General features: G+C 52.5%; 1 protein-coding gene across 1 annotated transcript; it reads left to right on the forward strand.

Moving 5' to 3' along the window:
* SLC39A7 (solute carrier family 39 member 7) lies at positions 1-23190 on the forward strand. Its single transcript, XM_075323197.1, has 8 exons — positions 1-93; positions 3335-3801; positions 4810-4978; positions 6319-6384; positions 6733-6861; positions 6932-7060; positions 7142-7338; positions 22235-23190. Exons 2-8 carry the CDS (start codon positions 3340-3342, stop codon positions 22484-22486), a joined length of 1404 nt encoding a protein of 467 aa, XP_075179312.1. The 5' UTR covers positions 1-93; positions 3335-3339; the 3' UTR covers positions 22487-23190.
* The last annotated feature ends 1788 nt before the right edge of the window (positions 23191-24978 follow it).

Genomic DNA, 24978 nt, shown 5'->3' on the forward strand with positions numbered 1-24978 from the left:
CGCCACTTCCGCCCGTACTTCATCTCGCGATATTTGAACCCGGATTATATTGTGCCACGTCTGAGCCGGGTCCATAGAAAGAAACGAGCAGAGGTGAGGGCATGGTAATGGTAAGAGGCAGACTGTCTGCCGGAGTAATGGTGAGGAGGAGGGAGAGAGGGAGGCTGCCGGAGTAATGGTGAGGAGGAGGAGGGAGAGAAGGAGGCTGCCGGAGTAATGGTGGGGAGGAGGAGGGAGAGAGGGAGGCTGCCGGAGTAATGGTGAGGAGGGAGAGAGGGAGGCTGCCGGAGTAATGGTGAGGAGGAGGGAGAGAGGGAGGCTGCCGGAGTAATGGTGAGGAGGAGGAGGAGGGAGAGAGGGAGGCTGCCGGAGTAATGGTGAGGAGGAGGAGGAGGGAGAGAAGGAGGCTGCCGGAGTAATGGTGAGGAGGAGGGAGAGAGGGAGGCTGCCGGAGTAATGGTGAGGAGGGAGAGAGGGAGGCTGCCGGAGTAATGGTGAAGAGGGAGAGAGGGAGGCTGCCGGAGTAATGGTGAGGAGGGAGAGAGGGAGGCTGCCGGAGTAATGGGGAGGAGGGAGAGAGGGAGGCTGCCGGAGTAATGGTGGGGGGGAGGAGGGAGAGAGGGAGGCTGCCGGAGTAATGGTGGGGGGGAGGAGGGAGAGAGGGAGGCTGCCGGAGTAATGGTGGGGGGGAGGAGGGAGAGAGGGAGGCTGCCGGAGTAATGGTGGGGGGGAGGAGGGAGAGAGGGAGGCTGCCGGAGTAATGGTGGGGAGGAGGAGGGAGAGAGGGAGGCTGCCGGAGTAATGGTGGGGAGGAGGAGGGAGAGAGGGAGGCTGCCGGAGTAATGGTGGGGAGGAGGAGGGAGAGAGGGAGGCTGCCGGAGTAATGGTGGGGAGGAGGAGGGAGAGAGGGAGGCTGCCGGAGTAATGGTGGGGAGGAGGAGGGAGAGAGGGAGGCTGCCGGAGTAATGGTGGGGAGGAGGAGGGAGAGAGGGAGGCTGCCGGAGTAATGGTGGGGAGGAGGAGGGAGAGAGGGAGGCTGCCGGAGTAATGGTGGGGAGGAGGAGGGAGAGAGGGAGGCTGCCGGAGTAATGGTGGGGAGGAGGAGGGAGAGAGGGAGGCTGCCGGAGTAATGGTGGGGAGGAGGAGGGAGAGAGGGAGGCTGCCGGAGTAATGGTGGGGAGGAGGAGGGAGAGAGGGAGGCTGCCGGAGTAATGGTGGGGAGGAGGAGGGAGAGAGGGAGGCTGCCGGAGTAATGGTGGGGAGGAGGAGGGAGAGAGGGAGGCTGCCGGAGTAATGGTGGGGAGGAGGAGGGAGAGAGGGAGGCTGCCGGAGTAATGGTGGGGAGGAGGAGGGAGAGAGGGAGGCTGCCGGAGTAATGGTGGGGAGGAGGAGGGAGAGAGGGAGGCTGCCGGAGTAATGGTGGGGAGGAGGAGGGAGAGAGGGAGGCTGCCGGAGTAATGGTGGGGAGGAGGAGGGAGAGAGGGAGGCTGCCGGAGTAATGGTGGGGAGGAGGAGGGAGAGAGGGAGGCTGCCGGAGTAATGGTGGGGAGGAGGAGGGAGAGAGGGAGGCTGCCGGAGTAATGGTGGGGAGGAGGAGGGAGAGAGGGAGGCTGCCGGAGTAATGGTGGGGAGGAGGAGGGAGAGAGGGAGGCTGCCGGAGTAATGGTGGGGAGGAGGAGGGAGAGAGGGAGGCTGCCGGAGTAATGGTGGGGAGGAGGAGGGAGAGAGGGAGGCTGCCGGAGTAATGGTGGGGGGGAGGAGGGAGAGAGGGAGGCTGCCGGAGTAATGGTGGGGAGGAGGAGGGAGAGAGGGAGGCTGCCGGAGTAATGGTGGGGGGGAGGAGGGAGAGAGGGAGGCTGCCGGAGTAATGGTGGGGGGGAGGAGGGAGAGAGGGAGGCTGCCGGAGTAATGGTGGGGGGGAGGAGGGAGAGAGGGAGGCTGCCGGAGTAATGGTGGGGGGGAGGAGGGAGAGAGGGAGGCTGCCGGAGTAATGGTGGGGGGGAGGAGGGAGAGAGGGAGGCTGCCGGAGTAATGGTGGGGGGGAGGAGGGAGAGAGGGAGGCTGCCGGAGTAATGGTGGGGGGGAGGAGGGAGAGAGGGAGGCTGCCGGAGTAATGGTGGGGGGGAGGAGGGAGAGAGGGAGGCTGCCGGAGTAATGGTGGGGGGGAGGAGGGAGAGAGGGAGGCTGCCGGAGTAATGGTGGGGGGGAGGAGGGAGAGAGGGAGGCTGCCGGAGTAATGGTGGGGGGGAGGAGGGAGAGAGGGAGGCTGCCGGAGTAATGGTGGGGGGGAGGAGGGAGAGAGGGAGGCTGCCGGAGTAATGGTGGGGGGGAGGAGGGAGAGAGGGAGGCTGCCGGAGTAATGGTGGGGGGGAGGAGGGAGAGAGGGAGGCTGCCGGAGTAATGGTGGGGGGGAGGAGGGAGAGAGGGAGGCTGCCGGAGTAATGGTGGGGGGGAGGAGGGAGAGAGGGAGGCTGCCGGAGTAATGGTGGGGGGGAGGAGGGAGAGAGGGAGGCTGCCGGAGTAATGGTGGGGGGGAGGAGGGAGAGAGGGAGGCTGCCGGAGTAATGGTGGGGGGGAGGAGGGAGAGAGGGAGGCTGCCGGAGTAATGGTGGGGGGGAGGAGGGAGAGAGGGAGGCTGCCGGAGTAATGGTGGGGGGGAGGAGGGAGAGAGGGAGGCTGCCGGAGTAATGGTGGGGGGGAGGAGGGAGAGAGGGAGGCTGCCGGAGTAATGGTGGGGGGGAGGAGGGAGAGAGGGAGGCTGCCGGAGTAATGGTGGGGGGGAGGAGGGAGAGAGGGAGGCTGCCGGAGTAATGGTGGGGGGGAGGAGGGAGAGGGGGAGGCTGCCGGAGTAATGGTGGGGAGGAGGAGGGAGAGGGGGAGGCTGCCGGAGTAATGGTGGGGAGGAGGAGGAGGAGGAGGAGGAGGGAGAGAGGGAGGCTGCCGGAGTAATGGTGGGGAGGAGGAGGAGGGAGAGAGGGAGGCTGCCGGAGTAATGGTGGGGAGGAGGAGGAGAGAGGGAGGCTGCCGGAGTAATGGTGGGGAGGAGGAGGAGGAGGAGGAGGGAGAGAGGGAGAGGGGGAGGCTGCCGGAGTAATGGTGGGGAGGAGGAGGAGGGAGAGAGGGAGGCTGCCGGAGTAATGGTGGGGAGGAGGAGGAGGAGGAGGGAGAGAGGGAGGCTGCCGGAGTAATGGTGGTGAGGAGGGGGAGGGGGAGGGAGAGGGGGGAGGCTGCCGGAGTAATGGTGGTGAGGAGGAGGAGGGAGAGAGGGAGGCTGCCGGATTTGCCGCTGGCGGTGTCTCGGTCTTTCATACTCGGTGGTTTTGTATTTTCTCAGGTAGGATGGAGTCGCGCTGGCTGAGGAGATTTGCGGCTCTTGCCGTTGTCGGCTTCCTGATAACTGTTGCGTTTGCTCAGGATGTGCACCATGGTCACAGCCACGCAGGACACCATCATGGCCATAGCCATGGTCACCATGGACACAGTCATGAGGGTCATCACCATGGACACAGTCATGAAGGTCACCATGGACACAGTCATGAAGGTCACCATGGACACAGTCATGAAGGTCACCATGGTCACAGCCATGAAGGTCACCATGGTCACAGCCATGAGGACGTCCACCACGGCCATGAACACGGTCACGATGATTTTGAAGAATTTAAGAACCGCTGGACTATGGGGGACGCTCCACCCCAGGGAGCAGAGGAGGAACGTGTCAAAAGAGAGGCCTTGAAGGACTCAGTCGCACACCCGCCTCATGACTCCAGAGAGAAGATGGAACCGGTCACACTGTGGACCTACGTAAGTAAGCGCTGACCTGAGCGTATGGACTGGAGCAGCCGAACCATGCCGGAGTGTATGACTGCACGTGTGGGCTTTGTGTACTGCTCAGCTGTTTGTCTTTTCTAGGCTTTCAGCCCCTAGATTAAAGGGATCGGGCCATCTGATGGATGTGTCAGATTAGCCTGGTCACCTCTTGGATACTGATTTCTCCAAAATGACGGAGGATTTCATAAGAAAAAAATACCTGACTGTAATCGTGCTGCCCGGCTCTGACTCCTGCTACATGCGGTGTGGGCGGCATAAATCGGTGACTGGTTCCCTTGAATATTTGGTCCATTTACTGACAGCAAGCAGAAATGTTCAATTACTAGACCAGAAAAGCTGTGATGTTCCAGAGCTGCACTCATAAATCTGCAGACTAAAATTTTAAACTTGTTTTGAGGGTCTCAACAAGCAGAATAGTGAGTAAAATACAGGAGGGAACTGGGGATCAATAATGTATGTACACAGTGACTGCACCAGCAGAATAGCGAGTGCAGCTCTGGAGTATAATACAGGAGGTAACTCCGGATCAGTAATGTATGTACACAGTGACTGCACCAGCAGAATAGCGAGTGCAGCTCTGGGGTATAATACAGGAGGTAACTCCGGATCAGTAATGTATGTACACAGTGACTGCACCAGCAGAATAGCGAGTGCAGCTCTGGAGTATAATACAGGAGGTGCATCAGTAATGTAATGCATGTACACATTGACTCCAGTTTTTATGTGGCTTATATCTGTATGTGTATATACTGTAGATTAAAGCTAGATATATATACCCTTCAGGTACAGGGTGTATGTCTTTGCTGACAATTCTTAGTTTTACAGTCCTTGGTCCCTCGTACCACCTGTCCGGCCCCTCTTGTACATGTGGTTTTGATCTCACGCTTTCCTTCCCTCTTCTGGTATTTTTATCCTGCGGTGCAGACTGTTCCCCACCTCTCGGACATCTGCCTCCTTCTCACGTCTTGTTCTTTCTTGCAGGCGATATGTGCCACGCTGCTGATCTCGGCTGCTCCTTTCTTCATCCTCTTCCTGATCCCGGTGCAGTCCAACAGCAGCCAGCACCAGTCCCTGCTGAAGCTGCTGCTGAGTTTCGCCTCCGGGGGGCTTCTGGGAGACGCCTTTTTACATCTTATTCCCCATGCGCTGGGTATGAAGCAGCAATTATTTGTTTGGTTGTTGACTTTCCTTTTTTAATTTTTCGTTTCAAACAGTTTATCCTCTGCAGCTGCCAATGTGTCTTTACACTACAGGCTCCTCTGTCTCCATGCTGCCCAAATTCATCACTCCAGCTCACGGACAGGTGTCCCCCCCCGACCCCCACTCCTCTGCTGGTACCGCTTTGATCTGTGAAGGAATGACTTGGGGCATATGCCCAGATCTATCAACTCGCCACCTGGATATTGCCGCTCTCCTTCTTTTGCCATCATCCTGCACAGTGAACTTGCGCATTTGTCATGCTCTCATGAGCCGGCTTAATAGACATGCAAGTGATGGCCAGCACCAGGCCATCTGCATGATCCAATGTGCTGTTTCATGTTGCGAGTGACGGAGCACAACTCGTGTGCACATTAACTGGAAAAGAGTTTGGGCTTTTTCATTATTTTCCTAAAAAAAAAAATAAGAAAAATCTGACTAAGTTCATGTTCTCCTGATTGCAGAGGGAGGGCGCTCAGCTGACTGATTTGGGCAGCAAAGTGACAGAGCAGCCTTCAATGTATAGAAACTCCTGCAGACTGTAAAATGCATAAAAGAATAAGTGCCATAATGCACAACAAAAAAAAGAAATATTACAAAGGTAAACCTTGCCTTTGAAGGGGACCTGTCACCATGCACATGCAGTCCAATCTGCAGGGACCTTGTTATAGAACAGGGAAAGCTGAGCAGATTGATATAGTTTAGGGATAAGATTCAATATAACTTGTAGTTTCATCATTTAATCCTCTGCTTTTTCTGGCATTTTCAGTCCTATCAGTGACCGCTTTATCTACATGTAGACTTAGAAGAAAAGCTGACAGCCTCCCCATCTCCTCCCCGGCCTGTCTCTGCATATATCACACTGCAGTCGCATAACATGTGAGTGCAGTGCGATGTTTCACACGCTCCTATATACTTGTATGGGGGTGAATGAGCTGAGACTCGCTGCCAAACGCAGCATGCTGGGATTGCACTGAAAGTATGATGCGTGTCGAGAAATAAAAGGATGACATTGCCTCATTGATTAAAACATTGGATTGCACTCGCACCAGAAAATCGCAAGTGGGGTAAAAAAACCTTTTACTAAATGATTTCTCACCAAACTATATATCCACCTGCTCAGCAACCCCCCCCCCCACTCTATATAACAATGGTCCCACAGATTGGACTGCATTTCATGGTGACAAGTACCCTTTTAAATCAGCCGGTGGGGGGTATGCTGGGAGTTGTAGTTTTAGCGCAGCTGTGGCGTTAATTTCTCATTATTGTATTATAACTTGTATGTTTCCGCAGAGCCGCACTCTCATCACCCGCCTGAGGAAGAGGCTCATGAGTCTCACGGACATGGACACTCTCACGGTGAGCATTCAGCATTGGTTGGAGGTTTTCCCAGCTCCACATTATTTTTATTTCTAATGGATGTTAATGCATATCTGACAAGTATCTCGGGCCAAGAGGAATTTGGTCACCAGTCGCTCTGATTTCCATTACATACAAGAACAGAAGAAGGGAGCGAGCAGCCATTACCGGCTTCTCTGAGATGAGCGGCATCGGTGGAGTCTCAGCCGCTCCGCTCTTGTCCCCGGCATCCAGGAGATCGTTGCTGACATGTTAGATCTATCACTGCTCCCTTATGTTGGTGACACGATGATTACATTGATGAGCGGTTTCCCTTAATTCTGACACATTCCATTTTCCTTCTTCCAGATCATAGTCATGCCCACATGATGTCTGTTGGTTTATGGGTTCTGGCGGGAATCATCGCTTTTCTTGTGGTGGAGAAGTTTGTGCGTCATCTGAAGGGACATGCCGGTCACGGACACAGCCACAGCCAGGGTACATCACTATCTCATCAGTCATTGGCTGCTGTTTACTGTACAATGCTGATGTGTCTCGTGCCTCATAGAGCCCAAACAAAGCCCGTCCTCAAAGGAGAAGGATGACAAGCAAGATGGCAAGGAGGGAGTGAGACAGAGGACCAAGGAGACCAACAGCAAGAGCAGCAGCAAGTCTGGAAAAGAGAAGGCACACACAGGTTGTATCACAGTCAGCCATACTCAGATCTTCTCCCAATGATAATCTGCCTCCTAACTGCCTCCTTCCCCTCCCCCTGCAGACATGACTGTTTCTGGATACCTGAACCTCGCGGCCGACTTCACACACAACTTTACAGACGGTTTGGCAATCGGAGCCTCTTTCCTGGTTAGCAGCAACGTGGGAATCGTCACCACAATCACCATCCTGCTGCATGAAGTTCCCCACGAGATCGGAGACTTTGCTATTCTGGTGCAGAGCGGCTGCACTAAGAAAAAGGTATTGGCTATAAGTAAAATGAAATGGGACACACGAAAAGTAAAACGCCTCAATACCAAAATGACCCCCACATATGGGATTGTGAATAAGAAATTAAAATAGTATTTAAATTGAGTACAAAAACAAAAAAAAAAAATCTTATTTCTAAGAACCCAAATTCAGTGTCCATTAGAAAATGGTTTGGCTTAAAAAAACAAACAAAAAAAAAAAACTCCACAGACCAGGTCTCCTAATTAAAGGGGTTGTCAGGAAGGGAGCGGTGTCGATAACTTTGGTCTGCACACCTGATGCACGGTGCACTTGTCCAAACCCGGGGATACATTTTTTTTCTTAAAGAATTTGGTAAGAGGGGAAAAAAGTGCATGCGTGTGTTATATTTTAGTGTGTGTTGGTATCTGGGGGAGGGCAAACACCATGTTAACGGCCCAGTAGCTGATTATTGTGCTCAGCGGGCGACTGCACAAGACACTGAGCCCAGTGATTTGGCTGCAGCGCTGTTGACATGATTTTTCTTCAGCGCTCTATTGGGAGACCCAGACGATTGGGGTATAGCTACTGCCTCCGGAGGCCACACAAAGCACTACACTAAAAAGTGCAAGGCCCCTCCCCTTCTGGCTATACCCCCCCGTGGTATCACGGGTTCTCCAGTTTTCAAGCTTTGTGCGAAGGAGGTCAGACATCCATGCATAGCTCCACAGATTTTAGTCAGCAGTAGCTGCTGACTATTTCGGATGGAAGAAAAGAGGGCCCATATAGGGCCCCCAGCATGCTCCCTTCTCACCCGTTGATGGTGTTGTAAGGTTGAGGTACCTATTGCTGGTACGGAGGCTGGAGCCCACATGCTGCTTTCCTTCCACATCCCCCTGAGGGGCTCTGAGGAAGTGGGATCCTGCCGGCCTCAAAGCTCTGACGCCGGGCTCCATCCACAGACCCATTTGAACCTGCTGGATACGGAGCTGGAGTACCGTTCAGGGACATGGCCCTGCACCATTACAGGTACTCTGTGTCCCCGGACACACAGACACAGCACACTCCAGACTTGCTGGGTGTGCTAGTGCGCCGGGGACAGTAAAGGGTTACAGTCACTGCAGCTTTGCTGAGTGACTTTGTGTATTGGGAACTACCGCGCCGGACGCTCCGGGAGCGGCGGCGCGGCTGGGACTTGTAGTTCGCCGGGGACTGGGCGCCGACCGCGCTTTTACGGCGGCGGCGCTTATAAATCCAGTCCCCGGCTTCTGCGGCCTAGTGCCGCTTCGTTCCCGCCCCCTCCCTGTCACTCAGGGAAGGGGACAGACGCTGAGCAATCAGCAGCGCCGAGGGCTGGAGCCTTTTTACATGCTCCAGCCCTCTCACTGCACACTGTCGGACGCCGGATTCCCGCTCTGACTTGGGGCACGCCCACGGCCCGCCCCTCCTCACACGAGCTGGGGAAGACGCCGGCAGCCATTACTGCAGTCCGAGCTCGGACTTTCGGCAACCAGGCAGGACGGTGGCGACCATACACCCGCTTATAGGCGGGCGGTAAGCGGCACACATAGTGCTGACCCCAATATATACTGCAGTGTATACATGTGTATTTTAACTGCATAGGTCGCTATATGCCCGCTTGGAGAGCGACACATCAGCAGCAGGAAAGCAGGTGTGCTAAGGCACAGGCTTTCTATGCTGCTTGTATTGCACGTACTGAAGTGTTCATTTGTATTTATGCTTGTATGCTATACATTGCACTGTACAGTCGCTAGTCTTAGCTATATTCTCCTGGAATGGCTAGACTACAGCAGCAGAAAACCAAGGGTGCTGGGGCACAGGTTTTTTTCTATGCTGCTTGTATTGCATGGGCTGCAGTGTGCATTTGTACTCGTGCTTGTATGCTATACATTGCACTGTATGGTCACTCTTCTGGGCTATATTTCCCTAGATGACTAGTCTACAGCAGCAGAAGAGCAGAGGTGCCAGGGCACAGGCTTCTATGCTGCTTGTATTGCTTGTGCTGCAGTGTTCATTTGTACTTTATGCTTGTATGCTATACATTGCACTGTACGGTCACCAATCTTGGCTATATACTTCTAGATGGCTAGTCGGCAGCGGCAAAAAAGCAACACAGATTTTCAGTGCTGTTTTTACTACATGGGATGCTGTTCATGGCACCGTCCCATTGTGTGCATGCTCCCCTGTAGCACTTCGTCTGCCGGGGTCTCTAGCACTTCGTCTGCCGGGGTCTCTACTAGTCGTGGCCAAAGAAACCACCTGTCATCCCTGTCCAAGGACAGGGACGGAGTTGTAGTTTCGACAGATATATTGTCATAAGATAGAGACTTGCAGTCCAGACAGGCCATGGGCAATCTTCCTGACCAACCTCATTTGGAACGGGGGGGTCCCAGGAGGACTCTCTGTATGATAAGGCAGCTCTCCAGGACTTTGATCCTGACATCGCTATCAATCCGGATACACCGGATGGTAACGCCATACGGAATGATCCTATAGCGTCCATCAATGGAAGGTTGGATCTTTCTCCCTCAGCTCCCCCAGTGGAGGAGTCGGCTTCCCAGCAGGAGAAGTCCCTTTTCAGTATCTCAAACGGATATTGAGTATTTTTCTGGCCACGCTGACTTCAGAGAAGCAGTCCAGAAACACCACGCTTACCAGATAAGCGTCTTCTCCAAACGTTTTTTAAGATACACGTTATCCCTTTTCCCCTGACGTGGTCAAGCGCTGGACCCAGGGTACAAAGGTGGATTTTCCAATCTCCAGGCTTGCGTCTAGAGCCATAGTTGCACTGGAGATGGGGCTTCACTTAAAGATGTCATTCACAGACAGATGGACTCTGGTTGAAATCTGTCTAGGACGCTATCGGCGGCCGTATAGGCAACCTAACCTTTTCAGCTGTTCTTGCGCAGCTGGCCTTGAGCACATGTACATCTGTACCGCAGAGGCGTCCGTAATCCCGCAATGTCTGCACTGCGACTTACCCTATTCATGCTGTCCTAAAAGTACAGTCGAGGTTTCGGTCCTTCCCATGCTCGGGCAGGTCCCAATTGTCCTCGTGCAAAAGGGCTACAAAACCTCAGACGGGCTCAGATTCCGGCCGGGCTCAATCACGCCCAAGGTAGGCAGCCGGAGGAACCGCTACCAAGGCGGTCTCCTCATGACTCTCAGCTCTCTCTCTCTCTCTCCGCATCCGCGGTTGATGGCAGACTCCCCCGCCTTTGGCGACATTTAGCTGCCACAGGTCACAGACCGGTGGGTGACGGACATTGTGCTCACGTGCACAGGACAGTGTTCTGTTCTCGTCCTCCGACTCCATTCTTCAGAACGGCCCCACCTCCCCACCGAGCAGATGCCCTGCTGCAGGCGGTGGACGCTCTAAGAGCAGATGGAGTGGTGATCCCTGTCCCCCCTCAGGAACGAGGGCGAGGGTTTGTACTCCAATCTCTTTGTGGCTCCAAAAAAGGACGGCTCCTTCCGTCCTGTTCTGGACCTAAAACTGCTCAACAAGCATGCGAACGCCAGGCGGTTCCGGATGGAATCCCTCCGATCCGTCATTACTTCAATGTCTCGAGGAGACTTCCTTGCCTCAACAGACATCAAAGATGCCTATCTCCACGTGCCAATTGCTACGGAGCACCAACGTTTTCTACGTTTTGTGATGGGAGACGACCATCTTCAGTTCGTAGCTCTGCCATTCGGTCTGGCGACAGCCCCACGGGTGTTCACCAAGGTCATGGCAGCAGTGGTAGCAGTCTTGCACTCTCAGGGACACCCGGTGATCCCTTACTTGGACGATCTACTCGTCAAAGCACCCTCCCTCGAGGCATGACAACGCAGCCTGAATGTTACGCTGGAGACTCTCCAGACTTTCGGGTGGATCATCAATTTGGCAAGGTCAAATCTGTCACCGACTCAATCACTAACGTATCTCGGCATGGAGTTTCACACTCTATCAGCGATAGTGAAGCTTCCGCTGAACAAGCAGCGTTCACTGCAAACAGAGGTGCAGTCTCTCCTTCAAGGCCAGTCGCACCCCTTAAGGCGCCTCATGCACTTCCTAGGGAAGATGGTGGCAGCCATGGAGGCAGTTCCCTTTGCGCAGTTTCATCTGCGCCAACTGCAAGGGGACATTCTCCGCCAATGGGACGGGCAGTCAACCTCCCTGGACAGGAAAGTCTCCCTTTCCCAGACGGCCAAGGACTCTCTGCAATGGTGGCTTATTCCCACCTCATTGTCACAGTGAAGATCCTTCCTACCCCCATCCTGGGCAGTGGTCACGACAGATACGAGTCTGTCAGGGTGGGGAGCAGTTTGTCTCCGCCACAGGGCTCAGGGGACGTGGACTCAGCAGGAGTCCACCCTTCAGGTCAATGTTCTGGAAATCGGGGCAGGGTATCTTACCCTACTAGCTTTCCAGCAGTGGCTAGACAGAGGGCAGTTCCGAATCCAGTCGGACAACTCCACAGCGGTGGCATACATCAACCACCAAGGAGGGACGCGCAGTCGGCAAGCCTTCCAGGAAGTCCGGCGAATCCTCATGTGGGTGGAGGACACAGCATCCACCATATCCGCAGTTCACATCCCGGGCGTAGAAAACTGGGAAGCAGACTTCCTCAGTCGCCAGGGTATGGACGCAGGGGAATGGTCCCTTCACCCGGACGTGTTTCAGGAAATCTGTCGCCGCTGGGGGGTGCCGGACGTCGACCTAATGGCGTCTCGGCACAACAACAAGGTCCCGGCATTTATGGCACGATCGCGCGATCACAGAGCTCTGGCGGCAGACGCCTTCGTGCAAGATTGGTCGCAGTTCCGGCTCACATATGTGTTTCCACTTCTGGCACTCTTGCCCAGAGTACTGCGCAAAAAATCAGATCCGATTGCAGCCGCGTCATACTCGTCGCCCCAGACTGGCCGAGGAGATCGTGGTACCCGGATCTGTGGCATCTCACGGTCGGCCGACCGTGGTCACTACCAGGCCGGTCAGACTTACTGTCCCAAGGGCCGTTTTTCCATCGGAATTCTGCGGCCCTGAACCTGACTGTGTGGCCATTGAGTCCTGGATCCTAGCGTCTTCAGGATTATCCCAAGGGGTCGTTGCCACCATGAAACAGGCTAGGAAGTCCACCTCTGCTAAGATCTACCACAGAACGTGGAAGATTTTCTTATCCTGGTGCTCGGCTCAGGGAGTGTCTCCCTGGCCATTTGCATTGCCTACTTTTCTTTCCTTCCTGCACTCGGGGTTAGAAAAGGGCTTGTCGCTCGGCTCCCTTAAGGGGGAAGTCTCGGCACTATCCGTGTTTTTTTTTTTTTCAGAAGCGTCTAGCACGTCTTTCTAAGGTGCGCACGTTCCTACAGGGGGTCTGTCATATCGTACCCCCGTACAAGCGGCCGTTAGATCCATGGGATCTCAACAGGGTATTAGTTGCTCTCCAGAAGCCGCCTTTCGAGCCTCTGAAGGAAGTTTCCTTTCTCGCCTGTCACAGAAGGTGGCGTTTCTCGTTGCGATCACATCGCTTCGGCGAGTGTCTGAGCTGGCAGCTCTGTCATCCAAGGCTCACTTCCTGGTGTTCCACCAGGACAAGGTAGTGCTGCGCCCCATTCCGGAGTTTCTCCCTAAGGTCGTATCCTCATTTCATCTTAATCAGGATATATCCTTGCCTTCCTTTTGTCCTCATCCGGTTCACCGGTATGAAAAGGACTTACGTTTGTTAGATCTGGTGAGAGCACTCAGAATCTACATTTCCCGCACGGCGCCCATGCGCCGTTCCGATGCATTTTTTGTCCTTGTCGCTGGTCCGCGCAAGGGGTTGCAGGCTTCTAAAGCCACACTGGCTCGATGGATCAAAGAACCAATTCTAGAGGCCTACCGTTCTGCGGGGCTTCCGGTTCCTTCAGGGCTTAAAGCCCACTCAACCAGAGCCGTGGGTGCGTCCTGGGCATTTCGACACCAGGCTTCGGCTCACCAAGTGTGCCAGGCAGCTACCTGGTCCAGTCTGCACACTTTCACCAAGCATTATCAGGTGCATACCTATGCTTCGGCGGATGCCAGCTTAGGTAGAAGAGTCCTGCAGGCGGCAGTGACACCCCCGTAGGGGAGGGCTGTTTTGCAGCCCTAACATGAGGTATTTCTTTACCCACCCAGGGACAGCTTTTGGACGTCCCAATCGTCTGGGTCTCCCAATAGAGCGCTGAAGAAGAAGGGAATTTTGTTACTTACCGTAAATTCCTTTTCTTCTAGCTCTTATTGGGAGACCCAGCACCCGCCCTGTTGTCCTTCGGGATGTTTTTGTTGTTTGCGGGTACACATGTTGTTCATGTTGAACGGTTTTTCAGTTCTCCGATGTTACTCGGAGTTAATTTTGTTTAAACCAGTTATTGGCTTTCCTCCTTCTTGCTTTGGCACTAAAACTGGAGAACCCGTGATACCACGGGGGGGTATAGCCAGAAGGGGAGGGGCCTTGCACTTTTTAGTGTAGTGCTTTGTGTGGCCTCCGGAGGCAGTAGCTATACCCCAATCGTCTGGGTCTCCCAATAAGAGCTAGAAGAAAAGGAATTTACGGTAAGTAACAAAATTCCCTTCTTTTTTTTTTCTTCGGCGCTCCATTGGGAGACCCAGACGATTGGGTGTATAGCTACTGCCTCCGGAGGCCACACAAAGCATTACACTAAAAAGTGTAAGGCCCCTCCCCTTCTGGCTATACACCCCCCGTGGGATCACGGCTGCTCAGTTTTCAAGCTTTGTGCGAAGGAGGTCAGACATCCACGCATAGCTCCACTGTTTAGTCAGCAGTAGCTGCTGACTATATCGGATGGAAGAAAAGAGGGCCCATACTAAAGGGCCCCCAGCATGCTCCCTTCTCACCCCATGTTGGCGGTGTTTGTTAAGGTTGAGGTACCCATTGCGGGTACGGAGGCTGGAGCCCACATGCTGTTTTCCTTCTCCATCCCCCTGAGGGCTCTGGTGAAGTGGGATCTTACCGGCCTCCAGACTCTGAGGCCGGGCTCCATCCACAGACCCGGAGATCCTGCTGGATACGGAGCTGGGTACCGTCAGGGACAAGGCCCTGCAACATTCAGGTACTCTGTGTCCCCGTACAGACAGGCACAGACACACTCCAGCGTTGCTGGGTGTTCTAGTGCGCCGGGGACAGTAGCGCTGCGCGCCTGGGTTTTACTCACTGCAGCTTAGCTGAGTGAGTTTATGTGTGGGGAACTACCGCGCCGGCCGCCCTGCGGCGCGGCTGAGACTTGTGGTGCGCCGGGGACTTCGCGCCGACCGTGCTTTTACGACGGCAGCGCTGATAAATCTAGTCCCCGGCTTCTGCGGCCTAGTTACGTTCGTTCCCGCCCCCAGCCCTGTCAGTCAGGGAAGGGGAGAGACGCTGTACAATAGTCAGCGCCGAGGGCTGGAGTCTTATTTACATACTCCAGCCCTCTCACTGGGCACAGTGGGACGCCAGTTTCCCGCTCGTTGTCTGCACACGCCCACGGCCCGCCCCTCTTCACAGGACGCCGGCAGCCATTCCTGCACGCAGTCTGAGCTGGAGAACGGACATAGCCCTGGGAGACCCAGACAGGGGATTCTGGCGACCACACACCCGCTATTAAGCGGGCGGTAAGCAGCACCTAAGTGCTGACCCCACTAGTGCCACAGTGTTGTTTTTTGTGTACTTTTGTTTGTACATATATATATATATATTGCACTGTACGGTCGCTTCTTGGCTTATACCCCTATATTGCTCTGAGGAGACAACAGCATGTCATCCGCAAAAAGCAAGGGTGCCAAGGCACGGGCTTCATATGCTGCCTGTACCGCATGTGGGGCTGATCTACCGGCAGGTTCCACTGACCCCCATTGTGTGCAATGTTCGGTCCCTGTGCCACTTCGTCAGCCGGAGTCTATGCTAGTAGTGGCCCAGGCAGAGACGCCTGTGAACCCTGTCCCGGTGACGGGGACAGAGTTTGCAGTTTTTGCTGATAAGATGTCTGTGACTATGACAAAAATTCTAGAAACCTTGCAGTCTAGGCCGGTCACTCAGACCATGGGCACTGCTGATTCAATGTTCCCCGGTCCCCCTCAGTTGGAACTAATCCGTGCTCCAAGGGGGTCCCAGGCATCACAGGCTGAAGGCTCTGACTCGGACGACAGTCCCAGGCAGCCTAAGCGAGCTCGCTGGGAGAGACACTCGGCGTCATCACGCTGGTCAGGGTCTCAGCGAGAGGATTCTCTGTATGATGAGACAGAGCTAGGTGATCAGGAGTCTAATCCTGAGACCGCTCTAAACCTGGATACCCCTGATGGTGACGCCATGGTGAATGATCTTATAGCGGCCATCAATAGACTGCTGGATATTTCTCCTCCAGCGGAGGAGGCAGCAGCACAGCAGGAGAAATTCCATTTCAGGTATCCCAAACGTAAATTGAGCTCTTTTCTGGACCACGCGGACTTCAGAGAAGCAGTCCAGAAACACCATGCTTATCCAGATAAGCGTTTCTCCAAACGTCTTAAGGATACACGTTATCCCTTTCCCCCTGACGTGGTCAAACGCTGGACCCAGTGTCCAAAGGTGGACCCCCCAATCTCCAGGCTTGCGGCTAGATCCATAGTTGCAGTGGAAGATGGGGCTTCACTTAAAGATGCCAATGACAGACAGATGGACCTTTGGTTGAAATCTGTCTATGAAGCTATCGGCGCGTCGTTTGCTCCAGCATTCGCAGCCGTGTGGGCACTCCAAGCTATTTCAGCTGGTCTGGCGCAGGTGGACTTGATTATACGTCCATCAGTGCCGCAAGTGACGTCCTTGACCTCACAAATGTCTGCGTTTGCGACTTACGCTATCAATGCGGTCTTGGACTCTACCAGCCGTACGTCAATGGCGTCCGCCAACTCGGTGGTTTTACGCAGAGCCTTATGGTTCAAGGAATGGAAAGCAGATTCTGCTTCCAAAAAATGCTTAACCAGTTTGCCATTATCTCAAGACAGGCTGTTTGGTGAGCAATTGGCGGAAATCATTAAACAGTCCAAGGGTAAGGATTCTTCCTTACCCCAGCCCAGATCAAGCAAACCTCAGCAGTGGAAGGGACAGTCGAGGTTTCGGTCCTTTCGAGGTTCGGGCAGGACCCAATTCTCCTCGTCCAAAAGGACTCAGAAGGAGCAGAGGAGCTCAGATTCCTGGCGGACTCACTCACGTCCAAAGAAAGCAGCCGGAGGAACCACTTCCAAGCCGGCTGCCTCATGACTTTCGGCCTCCTCTCTCCGCATCCTCGGTCGGTGGCAGGCTCTCCCGCTTTTGCGGCATTTGGCTGCCACAGGTCAAAGACCGGTGGGTAACAGACATTTTGTCTCACGGGTACCGGATAGAGTTCAGTTCTCGTCCTCCGCCTCGGTTCTTCAGAACTTCCCCACATCCCGACCGAGCCGATGCTCTTCTGCAAGCGGTGTGCTCTCTAAGGGCAGAGGGAGTGGTGATCCCTGTTCCTCTTCAGGAAAGAGGTCAGGGTTTTTACTCCAATCTATTTGTGGTGCCAAAAAAGGACGGCTCTTTCCGTCCTGTTCTGGACCTAAAACTGCTCAACAAGCACGTGAAAACCAGGCGGTTCCGGATGGAATCCCTCCGCTCCGTCATTGCCTCAATGTCTCAAGGAGATTTCCTAGCATCAATAGACATCAAAGATGCTTATCTCCACGTGCCGATTGCTCCAGAGCACCAGCGTTTTCTACGCTTCGTTATAGGAGACGAACACCTTCAGTTCGTAGCCCTGCCATTTGGTCTGGCGACAGCCCCACGGGTTTTCACCAAGGTCATGGCGGCAGTGGTAGCAGTCTTGCACTCTCAGGGACACTCGGTGATCCCTTACTTGGACGATCTACTTGTCAAGGCACCCTCTCAAGAGGCATGCCAACACAGCCTGAACGTTGCGCTGGAGACTCTCCAGACTTTCGGGTGGATCATCAACTTTTCAAACTCAAATCTGTCACCGACCCAATCATTAACATATCTTGGCATGGAGTTTCATACTCTCTCAGCGACAGTGAAGCTTCCGATGGACAAGCAGCGTTCACTACAGACAGGGGTGCACTCTCTCCTTCAAGGCCAGTCGCACCCCTTAAGACGCCTCATGCACTTCCTGGGGAAGATGGTGGCAGCAATGGAGGCAGTCCCGTTTGCGCAGTTTCATCTGCTCCCACTTCAATGGGACATTCTCCGCCAATGGGACGGGAAGTCGACGTCCTTGGACAGGAAAGTCTCCCTTTCCCAGACGGCCAAGGACTCTCTTCAATGGTGGCTTCTTCCCACCTCATTATCACAAGGAAGGTCCTTCCTACCCCCATCCTGGGCGGTGGTCACGACAGACGCGAGTCTGTCAGGGTGGGGAGCAGTTTTTCTCCACCACAGGGCTCAGGGTACGTGGACTCAGCAGGAGTCCACCCTTCAGATCAATGTTCTGGAAATCAGGGCAGTGTATCTTGCCCTACAAGCCTTTCAGCAGTGGCTGGAAGGAAAGCAGATCCGAATTCAGTCGGACAACTCCACAGCGGTGGCATACATCAACCACCAAGGCAGGACACGCAGTCGGCAAGCCTTCCAGGAAGTCCGGCGGATTCTGATGTGGGTGGAAGCCACGGCTTCCACCATATCCGCAGTTCACATCCCCGGCGTAGAAAACTGGGAAGCGGACTTCCTCAGTCGCCAGGGTATGGACGCAGGGGAATGGTCCCTTCACCCGAACGTGTTTCAGGAAATCTGTCGCCGCTGGGGGATGCCGGACGTCGACCTAATGGCGTCCCGGCACAACAACAAGGTCCCAACTTTCATGGCACGGTCTCGCGATCACAGAGCTCTGGCGGCAGACGCCTTAGTGCAAGATTGGTCGCAGTTCCAACTGCCCTATGTGTTTCCCCCTCTGGCACTCTTGCCCAGAGTGCTACGCAAGATCAGGTCCGATTGCCGCCGCGTCCTGCTCGTCGCCCCAGACTGGCCGAGAAGGTCGTGGTATCCGGATCTGTGGCATCTCACGGTCGGCCAACCGTGGGCGCTACCAGATCGGCCAGACTTACTGTCACAAGGGCCGTTTTTCCATCTGAATTCTGCGGCCCTGAACCTGACTGTGTGGCCATTGAGTCCTGGATACTAGCATCTTCAGGATTATCTCAAGGGGTCGTGGCCACCATGAGACAGGCTAGGAAGCCCACGTCTGCTAAGATCTACCACAGAACGTGGAAGATTTTCTTATCCTGGTGCTCGGCACAGGGAGTGTCCCCCTGGCCATTTGCATTGCCTACTTTTCTTTCCTTCCTGCAATCTGGTTTGGAAAAAGGCTTATCGCTCGGCTCCCTTAAAGGGCAAGTCTCAGCGCTATCGGTATTTTTTCAAAAGCGTCTAGCACGACTTCCTCAGGTACGCACATTCCTGCAGGGGGTTTGTCACATCGTCCCTCCGTACAAACGGCCGTTAGATCCATGGGATCTGAACAGGGTACTAGTTACTCTCCAGAAGCCGCCCTTCGAGCCTCTGAAGGATGTTTCACTTTCTCGGCTCTCACAGAAAGTGGCCTTTCTGGTAGCGGTCACGTCTCTTCGGAGGGTATCCGAGCTGGCAGCGCTGTCATCCAAAGCTCCCTTCCTGGTTTTTCACCAGGACAAGGTAGTGTTGCGCCCGATTCAGGAGTTTCTCCCTAAGGTGGTATCCTCTTTTCATCTCAATCAGGATATCTCCTTACCTTCCTTTTGTCCTCATCCAGTTCATAGGTATGAAAAGGACTTGCATTTGTTGGATCTCGTGAGAGCACTCAGAATCTACATTTCCCGCACGGCGACCCTGCGCCGCTCGGATGCACTCTTTGTCCTTGTCGCTGGTAAGCGCAAAGGATCGCAGGCTTCTAAAGCCACCCTGGCTCGATGGATCAAAGAACCAATTCTTGAAGCCTACCGTTCTGCTGGGCTTCCGGTTCCATCAGGGCTGAAGGCCCACTCTACCAGAGCCGTGGGTGCGTCCTGGGCATTGCGACACCAGGCTACGGCTCAGCAGGTGTGCCAGGCAGCTACCTGGTCGAGTCTGCACACTTTCACCAAACATTATCAGGTGCATACCTATGCTTCGGCGGACGCCAGCCTAGGTAGAAGAGTCCTGCAGGCGGCGGTTGCCTCCTCGTAGGAGAGGGCTGTCTTGCAGCTCTAACTTGAGGTATTACTTTACCCACCCAGGGACTGCTTTTGGACGTCCCAATCGTCTGGGTCTCCCAATGGAGCGCCGAAGAAGAAGGGAATTTTGTTACTTACCGTAAATTCCTTTTCTTCTAGCTCCTATTGGGAGACCCAGCACCCGCCCTGTTTCCCTCGGGATTTTTGTTTTTTTTCGGGTACACATGTTGTTCATGTTGAACGGTTTCAGTTCTCCGATGTTACTTCGGATTGAATTTGTTTAAACCAGTTATTGGCTTTCCTCCTTCTTGCTTTAGCACTAAAACTGAGCAGCCGTGATCCCACGGGGGGTGTATAGCCAGAAGGGGAGGGGCCTTACACTTTTTAGTGTAATACTTTGTGTGGCCTCCGGAGGGCAGTGCTATACACCCAATCGTCTGGGTCTCCCAATTGGAGCTAGAAGAAAAGGAATTTACGGTAAGTAACAAAATTCCCTTCTTTTTACCCTGCTATGAAAGTGTTTAACCCCTTCACGACCATGGACGGATATATCCGTCATGGATCGTGTCCCGGTAAGCCCCGCCCCCTGCCGCGGGCAGGCGGCGTGGATCGGCACACATATCAGCTGTTTTCAACAGCTGTGCCTACATGTTCCGAGTGGAATCGCATTCCACCCGGAACATTAACCCCTTAGATCTCGCTGCCAAAGTCTGGCAGCGAGATCTATATGCGCGCGGCCATCTTTTTTTACTTACCGCCGCCCCCTCCGGACGTCACGTGAGTGATCACGTGACGTTCGGTGGTTGCCATCGTAGCACAGGGTCATGTGATGACGCCTGGTGCTACGAAGTTTCACTTTCATTCTTCCTCGGCATGGAGCAGAGGAAGAAAGAAAGTGACTATTTCTGCTGTTTACAGCGGTCTAGCTGTGATCAGCAGATAGCGATCAGCAATCGGATTGCTGATCGCTATAGCCCCCTAGGGGGACTAGTAAAATAAAATAAAAAAAGTAAAAAAAAAGTTTTAAAAAATTAAAAAAAAAACAAAAAACCTAAAAGTTCAAATCACCCCCTTTTCCCCCCATTGAAAATTAAAGGGTTAAAAAATAAATAAATATACACATATTTGGTATCGCCGCGTTCAGAAATGCCCGATCTATCAAAATATAAAATCAATTAATCTGATTTGTAAACGGCGTAGTGGCAAAAAAATTCCAAACACCAAAATTACGTTTTTTGGTCGCCGCAAGTTTTACGCAAAATGTAATAACAGGCGATCAAAACGTAGCATCTGCGCAAAAATGCTACCATTAGAAACATCAGCTCGAGACGCAAAAAATAAGCCGTCACTGAGCCATAGATCCCAAAAAATAAGAACGCTACGTGTTTCGGAAAATGGCGCAAAACGTGCGCCACTTTTATTGGACAAACTTGTGAATTTTTTTTAACCCCTTAGATACAAGTAAACCTATACATGTTTGGTGTCTACAAACTCGCACCGACCTCAGGTATCACACCCACACATCAGTTTTACCATATAGTGAACACCGTGAATAAAACATCCCAAAAACTATTGTACCATCACACGTTTTTTGCAATTTTTCCACACTTGGAATTTTTTTGCTGCTTTCCAGTACACCATATGGTAAAACCTATGGTTTCATTTAAAAGTACAACTTGTCCCGCAAAAAACAAGCCCTCATATGGCAAGATTGACGGAAAAATAAAAAAGTTACGGCTCTCGGAAGAAGGGGAGCAAAAAACAAAAACGCAAAAACGGAAAGTGCCCCGGGGCTGAAGGGGTTAATGAAGGGGAAACTCCCTTTAAATTTGGGTTATTTGGTGTTCAAAATAAGGGCAGTTTCACATTTGCGCTATTTCAACGGATTCGGGCTCCGTTACAAATACAGTACAGATCATTTTACAGTGGAAGCATGACATCATGTGGACACAAGCGGGTACTGCATGACACACACGCCATAGTAACGCGCTTCAAATGTAAATAAAAATGAACTGTACTACATTAATGACTCATTCCGTTTGCGTCAAAACAACGCAAGTGTGAAACTAGCCTTAGTGAAACAACCAACCCTATAGCCCCATTTTCCCCCCCCCCCCCCTCACAATGGCTGCAAGGAAACTCCAGCTGACCAGTGGTGGATCACTGTCTTGGCACAAAGTTGTTGTCATTGGGAACCTATAGGATGTCCTGTGAGGCTTGAATTTAAGGAGAATGTTTGGCAGATGGAAATCCTCCACTCTAGGCCTCGGTTGCATTTGCATTTTGCCCGGACTAGTGCAATCCGATAAAACGTTGGATTGCTCTCTCTAGTGTAAATCTATGGGGGCAGTGTCCATTTGTGATTGATTTCTCATGCCGTATTAGCCTGAGAAATGAATCGCAGCATGCTGCCTTTCGAAGAGTCTCGGCTCACACACCCCTATACAAGTTTATGGGAGCGTTTGAAACCTCGCACTGCACTCGCATGTCATCCGACCGCAGTGTGATGTATTCAGACAGGCCGTGGAGGAGGGAGAAAGTGCTCTGTCCCTCTATTCTGCAGCTGTGATCGGATCAGTCATTTGACCCTCGCCTCGCAGCAGAGGGACATTAGCATATCGGTTCCGTGTCGGTCGCTATGTCCAACTGGAACCAAGGCCTTAAAGTGAGAACTTTTTGCCATATTTTTGTCTTGTATGTAAAAGTGGTGATGATGGCACAGGATTAGATTTCTTGACTCCCATTAACGTCTTCTGTCTCTTGCAGGCGATGATGCTGCAGCTCAGCACGGCTCTTGGCGCTCTCGCGGGCACCGCCTGCTCTCTCCTGGCAGAGGGAATCGGTGAAGCTGCCACCTTGTGGATCCTTCCGTTCACTGCGGGTGGTTTCATCTACATTGCCACAGTCTCCGTCATCCCCGAGCTCCTGAAGGACTCTCGCCCCGTGCAGTCCGTCATGGAAACATTCGGCCTGCTCCTGGGAGTGGCCATGATGGTTCTGATCGCACAGTTTGAGTAGATCAGTCATTGTGTGAGGCGGGAGCCCTCGCTACGTCCTCTGTGAGAAGGGCACCGCGGTGCTTCGTTCCCGGGTGACGTCCTCTGTTGTAGGAGAGCTTGTGACTGACAATGGAGCCCTGCGCCCCTCACCCCGGACACAGTGATTCTACAATGTGATATCATGGTCTGCTCCACGTCATTAATTTTCTTTTTTTTTGGCCCAAACTACAATCATGAAAGTCTCCCCTTCCCCGGCCAACATCTTGGTAATTTTGCTATTGACCCTTTTATACCAGTAGAAAAGTTAGTAACGCCACCATAGGTCAGACTTATAGTGCACCGTGATATATACAGAGCGAACTATGAGAGATTAGAGGTGGTGATGGGACGTTCCTACTGCTTTGTATATAACTAGGACATATAATGAGCTTGTATTGTGAGAACATGCTACAGTCGTCTGTCCGCCGCCATCGCAATATAATGCTGCCCAATTGTCTATTACTTGGCAAGGAATTGTTTGGTTTTTTTCCCCCTTCTTGTGCAAAGTGACAGCGCCACCTGGTGTGCGGGCTGTATGGTCGCAGCTCTGCACTCCTGCCTGCTCTCTGTATCCAGGTGCTTTCTTTGGGCTGATGGAAACTTTTGATTTAGGTCCTTGGATATTTCTCCCTATATATTTTTATTTTTTAGTAATGGGAATAAAGGAATGAAAATGGTTTTCTAGACTGTGTATTTGTGTGGTCATTGGAAAATACAGTAAACCTAGGAAAAGACTCAGTATTCTGCACATTACATTACTAATCCTGAGTTACCTCCTGTATTATACTCCAGAGCTGCACTCACTATTCTGCTTGTGCATTTACTGTGTACATGCATTACCTTAGGCTAGTTTCACACATCTGGCTATTTGGTGGACTCCAGGACAGTGTGATACAGTACAATGGCAGCACGGTAACTTCTGGGTCACATATATACGCTGTACTGGATGCGCTGCCATTGTACTGTATACACTGTGCCGATACCGCCGAAAAGCTGGATTTGTGAAACTAGCTTTACTGATGCTTTGACACTGCAAGAGCTCAGAATTGTGTGCACACACACACACACACACACACACACACACACACACACACACACACACACACACACACACACACACAGTCTCAGTGCAGGTGTGCTCCAGTCCTGTCTGATACCAGCTACTGAAACCTGTGTGCAGAGATGCACTTTACCCTAATAAGTGCTGTGAGCCAAGCTAAGAGGAAATGGAACAGATATTAAAGGGCCTCTGGCAGCGCAGAATAACTGTTCGAACCAAGTGCAGGTGCTTGGTGCATCATGGTGGGCTTGATCAGTGCACCTTCCCACCTGATAGATGGGAAAACAATAATATAGTTCATTTATATATCGCTATTAATTCCACAGCGCTTTACATACATTGGCAACACTGTCCCCATTGGGGCTCACAATCTAGAGTCCCTATCTGTATTTTTTTGGAGTGTGGGAGAAAACCGGAGAACCCGGAGGAAACCCACGAGGAGAACATACAAACTCCTTGCAGAGTTATTGGTGGGATTTGAACCCAGGACCCCAGTGCTGCAAGGCTGCAGTGCTAACCACTGAGCCACCATAAGACTGCAGTGCTAACCACTGAGCCACCTTGCCGCCCTCAGTCGCCACCTTTCTCTTACTCTATAGATTGAGGAGGGAGATGGAGGGGAAAACAAGCAGGTGGGAAGGTGTACAGAAATGATCATGCCCGCCATGATGCACAGAGCACCTGCACTTGGTTTGTACAGGCATTCTGTGCAGAGATGCTGTTTATGCTGGACACTGGGGGGAAGCAGATGTCCCAGTACATCTGATCTTTATAAATGTATAGGAATCTGTAAATAACTGCTGAGTGAAAAGGGGAGAAAAAGTTCTACTTTTCTAGATTTAAAAAAAAAAAAAAAAAAAAATGTATATAGTATTTTAAAATAAGTATTTGATCATCCACATTTTTGCAGATTTTCCCAACTAGAAAGAATGGTGGTCTGTAAATTTTATCGTAGGTAACTTCAACTGTGACAGAATAAAATAAATCATAGAATGGGACTTCCTGAATTTTTTTTTTTTTTTAATTCGCTTACTTTATGCAATAAAATGCATTTGATACAAAAGAAAACAGAACTTAATATTTGGTAGAAACCTTTGTTTGCAGTTAGAGGTCAGATGCTTCCTGTGGTTCTTGACGAGGTTTGCACACACTGCAGCAGGGATTTTGGTGACTCCTCCATATACAGATCTTCTCCACATCTTTCAGGTCGCTCCTCCATACACTGATCTTCTCCAGATCTTTCAGGTCGCTCCTCCATACACTGATCTTCTCCACATCTTTCAGGTCGCTCCTTCATACACTGATCTTCTCCACATCTTTCAGGTCGCTCCTCCATACACTGATCTTCTCCACATCTTTCAGGTCGCTCCTTCATACACTGATCTTCTCCACATCTTTCAGGTCGCTCCTTC

The sequence above is a fragment of the Anomaloglossus baeobatrachus genome, chromosome 9, assembly GCF_048569485.1.
Source record: "Anomaloglossus baeobatrachus isolate aAnoBae1 chromosome 9, aAnoBae1.hap1, whole genome shotgun sequence".
Classification (NCBI taxonomy): Eukaryota; Metazoa; Chordata; class Amphibia; order Anura; family Aromobatidae; genus Anomaloglossus; species Anomaloglossus baeobatrachus.

Bases quoted from the DNA above. Each gene is read 5' to 3' on its own strand.
- SLC39A7 (XM_075323197.1), top strand. From the start codon at position 3,340: ATGGAGTCGCGCTGGCTGAGGAGATTTGCGGCTCTTGCCGTTGTCGGC. The intron at 6,385-6,732 runs GTGAGCATTCAG...TCCTTCTTCCAG, and splicing joins CGGACATGGACACTCTCACG to ATCATAGTCATGCCCACATG. The intron at 7,061-7,141 runs GTTGTATCACAG...CTCCCCCTGCAG, and splicing joins AAAAGAGAAGGCACACACAG to ACATGACTGTTTCTGGATAC.